Consider the following 11,106-nt stretch of genomic DNA (forward strand, 5'->3'; position numbering starts at 1 on the left):
AAGTAAAGAAGAGACACAGAGTTTATATTTTGCACTGCATTATCCACAGTCAGACCATGTTGTTCCAGCAAACAAGAAATATGTGTGTGGTGTTTTGGTTGTGTACAGTGTTTGGTCACTCTAATCTGCATTAATTAAGGTTTTCTTTTCCCTTTTGCAATTTAATCTCACTGAGGTGCAGTGAACTTCCAGGAATGTGCCAGACTCAACAACTGTGCTCACAACATGAATGCTAATGTGAAGAAGCACTAACAGAGTTAATTCTGTGTCTTCCCAATGCTGTCATTTTTATCAGTTTAAGCAGTGTATTTCTGCTATTTATTAACAATACATAAAATCTTCAAAAATAGTCAAAAACAAAATCCTCCATAGCGATGTTGTGGTGAAGTCTTTATTAATTTGCACATTCTAATAGCTGCCGCGATGATTAATATAACTTTTAGAGCAAATATATTTAATTGAACATTTCTGGAAGCGACAACTACAACTCACAATATCAGGACTATATATTGATGGTATGTGTTCTTGCATTCATTATATTGAATAGTCTTATTGAGTTATGTTTTCTGTAGTAGATTAAAATGCCTGCATCTGTTTTCATTTGATAAAACAATCTGTGTTATTGTCATTTATCCAGATACATTAGTGTGTCCGTGCTGCTGTTTTGTGATGAATTCAATTGCTTAAATAAACAATACACCACAAAAAAGTCATTGAGTATTTTTTTTCTATCCTGAAGAACCACAATAGTGAGTTCTAATAACCCATGGTGGCAAACTAACTTAAAAAAAAAAGATGTGTATTGGAAAAGTGGATAAAGTACATTTTAAAATCCTACTATCAAAGCTGAAAGAAAAGCCATTTTGGCCGTTTTGGCTCCTTCACATAATCCAGATATACTGCAGTAGTAGTGATTCTATATTTGCTGAATGCATTTTATTCAGCTTTAAATAATCTTGTTAACCAAAACAACAAATCAGTTGCTGCAGCTTTCATGTTGATTTGATAAAATGACTCGTGTCAAGTCATTTATTTCTATATGACAGTATATGTGGGCTACTGTTTCTGTTCTGAAACCAGTGTCTTCATAAAGTATGTGATCACAAATAAAGATAACATAAAAAAAAAACATAATTTCTGGTCACAATAGCAATATCATACTTAAAAATGTGAAAATGTGATATAATTCTATGGGATTCAGATACTGTTTTCTATGCCAGCTGTTTCATGTGACCCTGGTGTATGCTTGAAAACATGTGCATATTCTTCTTCAATGAAACAAATCTGAAAAGTTTCAACAAGAAAATGTTATTTACACAGCTTCCTTGTTTATTTCACAAATAGCCTCATGTTAGTTCATATTTTCACACACAATACTGCTGTTCTTCTGTGATTAATTCGGTGCCTTCAATGAACAATACATCCATACAAATCCATTATCTTTAACAGTTGTTGAGGAAGTCGCCCATCAAGGTGGTGGAGTGACATCTGTATTAAACTGCACATAACTTTATTAACTTTATTTATGATGGGACATTGCAACTTTTACAGCATATTTTTAGTTAGTGGATTTGTTTACTTCTTGAAGAAGACCACAAAAGAAAGTATGTAGAGTTAAAAAACAATGTTTTTAGAAGTCAGAAAATTGCAGATTTTATCTTCTTTTATTTGTATTCAGTCATATTTATAGAGGACATCAGAAATGCCTCCTTTAAACATACATAATAAATTGGAAAATGCTTGATTATTTCTCAATAAAGTTGTCATCAACGGTGTAAAAGGTGCTAGATGTGCTTTGATACTTCATAACACTTCCAGAACAACCATTTGTTGCAGAAGCCTTGTAACTATGATGATGTGGGTTTAAGCTGTAAAATAAGATTTTGTTGTGGCTGGTAAGCCCTTTGTCAATAAAATAAACTCCACACAGTACAATCAGATGCCCATTCAAGGTTTAAATACAGACTCGATTCAGTGTGTCGATTGAGGCATGGCTATTTGTCTCAATCTTCCGCTCAATCAGGCTGTAGGAGACAAACGAACAAGGAAAGAGAGCTCTAAAGTTTGGGTGTTATTGACCCTGCCTCCATCGCGCAGTCCGGCCACTGGCGTGCGTCCTCCCGCCCCCTCCTGGCACAGCGCTCCGCTCATCAATAGAGAGCGTATTTGAATAATGTGTGAGCCTTTGGACTAGAGCCAATCAGCTGTCAGGGCACCGTGATAAATCGCAATGCATTATTGATAATAATAATTACGTTGACATGCGCATTTCTACTTGAGGGGCTAATTTTCCAAGCTGAAGAATTTGTTGGAGAAGGGGAGGTATATTGTCTGTACCTCTCTGCTCCTGATGGTTGCACCATGTCGAGGCGCAAGCAAGCCAAACCGCAGCACATCAACTCTGACGAGCCCGGATCCATAGAAAATGGTGAGTTTTTACGCATTAGGCACGCGTGTTTTTTTTTTTTTTGGGTTTTTTTTTTGGCACCAGCGAAGTTCGGATTTACTTTGAACTGCAGATGATCGACTTTTTATCGCGAACTTTAAGCGGCTTGTTTGACTTTTTACATCGTTTCTCTCGCACTTTGACCAGTGGCCGGTCCCTCCGAACTGACCAGGAGTAATATGGGGGGGGGGGAAACCTTTCGGATTCCGGGGAAGCGATACATTTAGAAATCAGGTGCTCCATAAAAAGTTGTACTGTACGCTTTTATTTGAGAGTTTAGTGTAATAAAGTAGCGTTTAACGGGTTGATTCACTACTTTTACGCACAATTGTAACTTTTTCTATGGGTGGAGTTGATTTGGGAACTTTATTTTTGATGCTTCTCGGTTACCTGTGTCTGCTTTTTCGTACATTCTAGACGTATTTCGGATGATGTGTGGCAGGGTGATTGGGCATTGTGGTTGGGATATCTCCGGTTTCTTTAGACCTATCAAAACCTGGCGTATAGCTCTTTAAATAGGATTCAATTTGTTGGAAAGGTTGTATCGAACACTGATCGCCATTGTTACTGTTGCTTATCAAGTTGTAATTCTGATTGTTTGTTGCGATCATGAATAAAACTTTGCCTTTTTTAAAGAATGTAATGGTTTTTTTATGTCAGTATTTGCAAGAAACATCAGCTTTCGAACGAAGGTGCCCTCCAAAAAACTGTATGAAATGTGACTCTGGAGTAAGCTGACCTAAAGGCAATAAATCCCCCAGTTTAATGCATGACTGTTTCCTTTCGTACATATGTGGAGAGGTGGGGGATGGAGCACTGGCCTTTTTGTGGAGACTGGGTGGGGGTGCGTTTTGGTGTTTGCCATATGCAAGTTCCAGCGCTGCCGGAGACCTCACCTTGTAATTAGCAAAGTCCTGTTTTCGGAGCCTGTATTGTGCCACGCTGCAGTCCGGTTTGTTTCAGCCATGTACGACGCGCTGCGCGTAAAATGTTGGGATTTTGTGTGAATTACGCGCACGTTAATACAATGTTTGGTCTGACCTCGTGCCATGTAAAGGTGATCAGATACAGGTCATGCGCCGTCAAGTGGTAGACCGGGGTGATGCTCTCTCTTGTATTTACACAGTTGTGGTTTTACGCACATTTAGAGAGACTTTGCCTTGTTCAAATCACATGTTGCGCGCCGGAGTTTTGCTGTTCCATGCGTAAACGTGTGTGGTAGGACCATGCTTTCTGCATCACCGCGGTACAGTTGGCAACTTTTTTTCCCCCTTTTCTCACTGACGCCGCTTCTGAGCTTCCTGGTGAGCAATTAACAAGTCCAGTAGTTTTCCTTGGGCAAATGCAAACAGGTGGTCTGCCCCCTCCTCCCACTTTTTTTTTTGGGGGGGGGGGGGGCATTAGCATTTAACAATACACCCAGTTGTGAAAGTGCCTCTTGGTTTGCAAGTAAATTAAAATGCACATTTCCAGCCTGCACGATGCTTTCACAGGGTGTGATTAATCCCGGGAGGTAATCGGCATTAAGATTACTAATTTCTACACTTTCTACAAAAGTAAATCTTTCCTTATTTATTTATAGCCAAGCACTTTCACTGTTACATTGGTGTTAAATACGTTTAGTTTATTGCAAGATCAAGACTTATGTTTCACATACTTTTCAGCTGGTGTTAGTTGTATTGTCAGAGGTGTCAATAGAACCGCTCACATTTCTTTTCATTTTGTGTGTGTGTGTTTTTTTTTTAGACGCATTTTGTTGGTTTCTCATTACACAACACAGTAATTCAATGCTCAATGTATGGCCCTTTGTCTCTCAGGACATTGTTCTGGGTAATGTAAAAGGTAGATGATTGCCCTCTGCTGGCTTTGTGAACAATAGTCAGATTCAGCATTTTTATAGCTCAGTGCAGACAAAGTGTTGGAGAACAAAATATAAAGGATTTAATTTGAATAACACATTGCACCCGACAAGCTATTGCTTACACACTTTAAAAAAAACAACTAAAAAAAACAACTTGCAACTCCCTGTAATATCTTTTTGTTGGAATGTATATGTAATCTTAGGTTATCAGATTTTGTGTTAACAACAGTAAAGTCATATGGCATCACAGTGATGCTAATGAATTGTGTTTTCTTTTGTTGAAGATGTTCATCCAGATAATCAAACTGAAGAGGCTGAAAATGAAGTGAAAAGATTCAGGATGGATGAAACCAGAGTCTGCAACAAGTGTTGTGCCGAGTTCTTCGACGAAGCAGAGTTTGAAGAGCACGAAAAAAATTGCACTAAAAGTCAGCAAGTCGTCATCGTGAAAGACGGAGACGGCAATGAAGTGCCTACGGAATATTCACAAGATTCTCCCGAAGGCCATGTGAACGACCAGGACAGTCATTCCAGCAATCATTCCCTGTTACATGCCAATGCAGACCAGCTGGATAGGACGGAAGAAGACTCCAGCATGAATGCAGAGGACTTGGAAAACCAGGATCAGGGAGAGGCACCTGCTAGTCCCGAGATGGCTTTTGAAACCTCCCCTAAAATGCAGGATTCTGGTCTTGTAGTTGAAACCATGGCCGACACTAAAGTGGCTGTCTCCCAGCGTCCTTCGAACACATCGCTGGCTTCGTCACAGGAAGCTTTGCAGGCCATCCCGGTGATCCTGGAGCAGCTTGTGTGCCTCCAGCAACAGCAGCTACAGCAAATCCAGCTCACAGAGCAGATCAGAATCCAAGTAGCCATGATGACCCCGCAGGGTCTCCAGGCATCAGTAGGGGTAGCAATGGACCCTCTGAAAGCTCTTGGTGCACATCTCTCTCAGCAGCTGTCTGCTGCAGCAGCCCTGATAGGAAAAAGAACTGGAACTCAGAACCTCTCCATGGAGACATTGAAGCAAGGTAAACTACCTCTGCCCACTGGCCTCTCTACCTCCCTCCCCACAGCCGTGAGCTCCATGACTTCAAAAACAGACATTTTGAAAGGTGTTCCTGATTTGGCAAGCCGTTTACCCACCCTATTGCCCCAATCATCTGGCGTTTTGGGTTTTCCGGGCACATTCAGTGGCATCCAAGCAGGGATTGAGTCCTCCAAAAAGGTAAAAGCCAAGATGCTGAACCTCCCACCAGAGTCGAAGAATGGGGACTCCTTGTACAAGCACAAGTGTAAATACTGTGGAAAAACCTTTGGCAATGACAGCGCCCTACAGATCCACTTGCGTTCTCACACTGGGGAGAGGCCCTTCAAGTGCAACATCTGTGGAAACCGCTTCACGACGAAAGGGAACCTCAAAGTGCATTTCCAAAGGCACAAAGATAAATATCCAAACATCAGCATGAATCCGCATCCTGTGCCGGAGCACCTTGACAATATTCCCACCAGCAGTGGCATTCCTTTTGGTATGTCTGTCCCCATCGATGAGTCAGGTATGACCGAAGTAAAGCCAATGTTGGGTCATGCAGCTGCTAGTTTCAGCCAGTCATCCATACCAGCATTCAAAACCTCTTTTGATGGTTTTAGTGGTGATCCATTTTCACAGGGACCCTCTCCATCTACAAGCGATGGCTCTCCATCTGTTTCCTCCATGTTTAGTCAAGAAACGGGAATGGATCCAAATCAGAAAGATGCGAAAGAGCTTCTCGGGGCGCTTCATCATATGAATGGAAGTGCCTTCACTGGAGAACAGAGCTCAGGAACGGCCAAACTTCAGCAGATGGTTGACGGCCTGGAAAAGAGGACCAACGACCCGAACGAGTGTGTAATCTGCCACAGGGTGCTTAGCTGCCAGAGCTCACTGAAAATGCATTACCGCACACACACAGGCGAAAGGCCCTATAAATGCAAAATCTGTGGCCGGGCCTTCTCCACAAAGGGAAACCTGAAGGCTCATTATGGTGTGCACAGAGCTAACACTCCTCTTAAAATGCAACACTCGTGTCCCATCTGCCAGAAGAAGTACACAAATGCTGTAGTTCTGCAGCAGCACATTCGCATGCACATGGGTGGCCAGATCCCCAATACCCCAATGCCAGAAAATCAGTTTGAAGCAACCGAAGTGATGGCGCAATCTCCAGCAGAGAAGCCTGTTGATGCCAGTGATTTAGAAACGAACAACGAAGATCACAAGCCCGAGATGAACCCTCAGAAGCCAACCGATACCTCAGATTCACTCATGTCGGCCTCTGCTGAAGAACAAGCCCAGAAGAATGCAGCACCAGGCATCTTTTCCAGCCTTGAGGTTTTGAAGAGTCTCACCTCTGCTCTTGCACTGAATCGACAGAGCAGTACCACTTCAGAGAGCGAGGGTGCACCCAAAGAATCTGAATCTACTCCAAAAGAGCAGGAATGTCAGAATGGTCGCAGTCCTGCCATTTCTGACTCGGCCATGTCCTTTAACTCCTCTCCTGTCAATAACGTCGGTAGTAAGTCCCCCGAGTTGGCTGTTGATGACTTCACCCACAGTGCTCTGAAACAGGAATTTGATGGCATTCAAGATGGCACTGAGTCGAGCGGAGCACTTGACCTCACAGCTTCCAGCAGCCTCGCTCCCAAAGTGATTAAAGAAGAACCGGGCCTTCCCTTTACTAACGGAGACTACAGTAAGTAAAATAGCTAAGACAACTATCCGAGACTCTTTCACAGTGTGTGCATAGGTGTAAATTGTCACTTCTGTGTATTAACAGCTCCCAGCAGCATGCCTTTCATGAGAATACCATCTAGTCTCGCCAATCTGGAGATGAAGATCCCTGCGGAGAACCCTTTGGGACCTCACAGTTTGTTCAGCTCCCACATGCCTCAGGGAACAGCCATGGCCTCCGCCCTCTCCACCGTGCCGCGGCGATCCAGCAAGCACCACATATGTAATGTCTGTGGAAAGAACTTCTCATCCGCCAGCGCGTTGCAGATCCACGAGCGTACACACACAGGTGAGAAGCCTTTTGCTTGCAACATCTGCGGCAGGGCTTTCACTACGAAGGGGAATCTAAAGGTAGGTCTCCTGTAACCCCCCCCCCCCCCCCCAAAAAAAAGCTACTTTACTCAAGAGTGTGCATGAAAAGACAAATTGAGCTGTTACTAAAATTCTGATGTCTTGCTTGTTTTTCAAGGTGCATATTGGCACTCACATGTGGAACAACTCCTCTCGCCGTGGCCAGCGTCTGTCCCTCGATAACCCCATGGCACTGATGGCTATGAGCACAGAGGCCAAGCTGATGCCAGAAATGATGCAGGCACCCAAAGAGTTGGCCACTCCGTCAGTGAACTTTGACCCATCGCTGTGGAACCAATACGCTGCTGCCGCCTTCAGTGGTGGCCTCACAATGAAGACCAATGAGATTTCTGTCATCCAGGGTGGCGGTATCCCCCTCCCAGGGAGCCCTGCTGGTGGCCCTCTGATTGGATCCACTGGAGGCCTCATGAAGATGGATGGATCCCACTCCGGCCTGCCTGCCACATTGGCTGAAATTGAGAAGAGTAGCTCTGACAGTGTGCCGAAATCGCAATTCCCACATTTCATGGAGGAGGGAAAAATTGCAGTCAACTGAGGTTTCTTTTGTTTTGTTTTGTTTTGTAAGCCATCAGGTAGTCGCCTCTATTCAGTTTGTGAATGTCTCCTTTTTTTGAATGAGGTACAATCAATTTTCAGAAGGAAAAAAAAAAAAACCTTTTAGAAGTTTCACATCGTTTGATTTTTATTTTCTTCCCCAAGTGAGTTTTTTTGCAGCTTTCCCTACCCTCCTGATCTCCATTCTCAAGTGTTATTTTTAGTTGAATTTGATATTACTACTGTAGTTGTATTTTATTTTATATGAATATATATATATGCGGGTAAATTTTTCCTGTGACATTTTTGTTTTGCTGTCTATCCAGAAGGTTGAATGTATAACTTACTTGAAACTGCTTTAATTCAGACTGTCTCCTTGATACTTCTGAAGGACTTTTGACTTTGATAGGAAATGTTTCAGGGCATGACTCTTACAGACACACGTCTGGCCAGTCAGGACACTGCTTTAGTAGCGTTGTCAAACTACGTGTCTATGATGACTACTTTCTCCTGTTGTGTGCCATATGTTTTATGACATTGTATGTCTTGTTTTTTTGTTTTTTTCTTTTTAGTGGTAAATATCATAAGGTGGTCTCACTTTGATGGCCCTGTTGATCAGACCAACAGATTATTCCGTTGCCTACTTAAGGTGAGGTGCAACAGTTCATTCATCAGCAGATCATTGGATAATGTAAATTGTGACATCTTTGTTGCATTAGTTGGAGACATTAGTTGTGTCATGGCTTTTGCTAAGTGCCTAAACTGAATTAAATGTATATTTCACAGTACCGATACATTGTTTCAAAGCTCTGAAATGTAGAAATTGGTATAATCTCCTTTTCCACTCATGCATTTACCTTGTTGATCTGCAGAGTTAGCTGGCTGAGCTCTGAAGGCTATGCTCAATGTTCTTGTGCCTGCACTTTATTTCAGGTTTTAGTTGCATATACATTTCACTGTCTGCATTATAATGGTTAAATGAGGAGCGGGCAAATCAAGTCTCAATTTTTCTTTCCTGCCAAAAACACCCATTCAGATACTGTCAAGCTCTTTCTGTTTTTCCTATGTTGTCTTATCAACTTGTAGCATCATTAATTTATTTATAGTACACAAAATGCTTGGGTTTAGGGGGTGAGTTCTACCTCGTTTTAGATTTAAGTTGATCCTCATGTGCCCCCTACTCTCAATGCAATGGTCTGTACATTTTCCAATACATTCTTTTCTTTTCTTTTTTTTTTTTTTTTCCTGAGTACGATTTCTTTCATTCTCCACCTGCTGAGTTGAACAGTCATGAATGTATCACTGGACACTTTACACAACTCAGACTGGTCAGAGTACTCCGTAGGCCCCTGCTGTACATTCCTTGTCAATATGCATTTGCCAAGTTGTGCCTTTCTTTAGCGAACACATGTCAAAACTGCTTTCAAGTTGTTTCAACAGCTCAGTTGAGTCAATTTGATCTGTTTACAATGTAAATGGGTTTTTTTCCTCCAAATGTTTTCTTCCCTTAAATGTTTGCTGATTTTTGAAAAATAAAATCAGAGTGGCTTTTTCAATATTCCTCCTGTGATTACTTCTGATAGTGAGAGTTGTTTGAAATCATCAGTCGAATGAGGAACACTGCTACATTTACTTGACAATGCTGCTAATGCTACTTAAAGGCACCCTTTATGCTGAGTTTATCACCAACACAGGCCAGTGTGAATGCACATTAAAATCCCTCATTTACATGTATTCACCTTCAGATGCTTCTAGTGAAATCTTCTTTTTGCTTCCCATCGCCCACCGTAAGCCATTAATCCCTTTCCAGTTTGCATTGTCAACGAAAAAATATTTGCATCCTCAACTGAAGCATGCTGTCAAATTGTGTGTCCACAAACCATCTGAGGTCATCTGTACAATGGCTGCCTCCAGTGCAATTTTGGCATAATCCTTTGCTTTGCATGATTGTCCTTGTATGACATCAAGTAGGCAAACGTGCACACGAATCAGCAAGAATTTATAAGCACTTGTGCCACAAGACCCATTCTTAAACAGGCCAACTACTCACTTTTAATAGATTTATGCTTACATTTAGAACACACACACACACACAGAGAAAAACAATAGGAACGTTATTACTAATTTCCATAATGATAAGCACTCCAGAACATAACAAAGACTGCTGGGCATCTGCGAATACGCGTCTCGTAGCAAGTTGTGGTAAGCAAATTTATTCAATGAAGGCACGACTCATTATTTAAATGTAAAACTATTTGCTACAGTAGCTTACGTTAACCTATTTCCTGCCTATATTTTAATGAATGGTTGCACCTGTTATAAGGCAATAGCCTTTTTGACAGTATAACTTTTCATGTTTCTGGTATTTATTATCACCTGTAAGTAGCCTGGGACCTCACTGTGGCAAAGTTGATAGCCCACTAGTCCCACAGCGAAATTGCCAAGGTTAAAATACAGACCAGGGCCTTCCTGTGTGGAGTTGGCATGTTCTCCTGTGTAGGCTGAGAGTGGCTACGGTGCCCCAGGACCCTGAACAGGATAAATCAGTATAGATGATGGATGTATTGATGATCATCAGAATTGTCTTAACACTCATTGTTAAAAAATAAATAAATCGTATATTTAGTCCATGCATGCACATGGAATGATACGAGGAGAATGAAAATGCATAAAATACTGCATGCACCACAGTATATATAAATAAAGAAAAAGCAGTCATGCAGTAGAGATGGTGCTATATTCACTCTAATTGTTTCCTCGGGTAAATTAATCATGTAATAATTATCTTACTCAACAAAAAAGTTCATAAAAACTAATAATATGCTTTTTGATATGTATGTTCTCACGAAATGTGTTGAAAAAGCAGTTGGAAGAAGTATCGGCTTTTTAAAATTCTTTCCCTTTGTTTAACTCTTGACCAATTGCATGCTCTATTAATTACATGCATAGACACGGCATCACTATTTATTATTATTATTATTATTGTTATTATTATTATTATTGAGGACGATGATAATGATGATGATGATGATGGTGATGATGACGATGACGATGATGATGCTAGGTGTGGAGCGGTGAGTCGGTCCCGGCGCTGTGTTGAACCGTGCTCGGTGAGTGACAGCTCGG

The 11,106-nt window shown here is 41.6% G+C and overlaps 1 protein-coding gene across 1 annotated transcript; it reads left to right on the plus strand.

Moving 5' to 3' along the window:
• Positions 1-2,361: 2,361 nt before the first annotated feature.
• Positions 2,362-7,981, plus strand: sall4 (spalt-like transcription factor 4; the record flags this gene model as incomplete). Its single annotated transcript, XM_080497151.1, has 4 exons — positions 2,362-2,428; positions 4,592-7,036; positions 7,121-7,425; positions 7,544-7,981. The coding sequence occupies 4 exons, from the start codon at positions 2,362-2,364 to the stop codon at positions 7,979-7,981; spliced, it is 3,255 nt and encodes a 1,084-aa protein (XP_080353277.1).
• Positions 7,982-11,106: the final 3,125 nt, after the last annotated feature.

The sequence above is a fragment of the Blennius ocellaris genome, assembly GCF_963422515.1.
Source record: "Blennius ocellaris genome assembly, chromosome: 5".
Classification (NCBI taxonomy): domain Eukaryota; kingdom Metazoa; phylum Chordata; class Actinopteri; order Blenniiformes; family Blenniidae; genus Blennius; species Blennius ocellaris.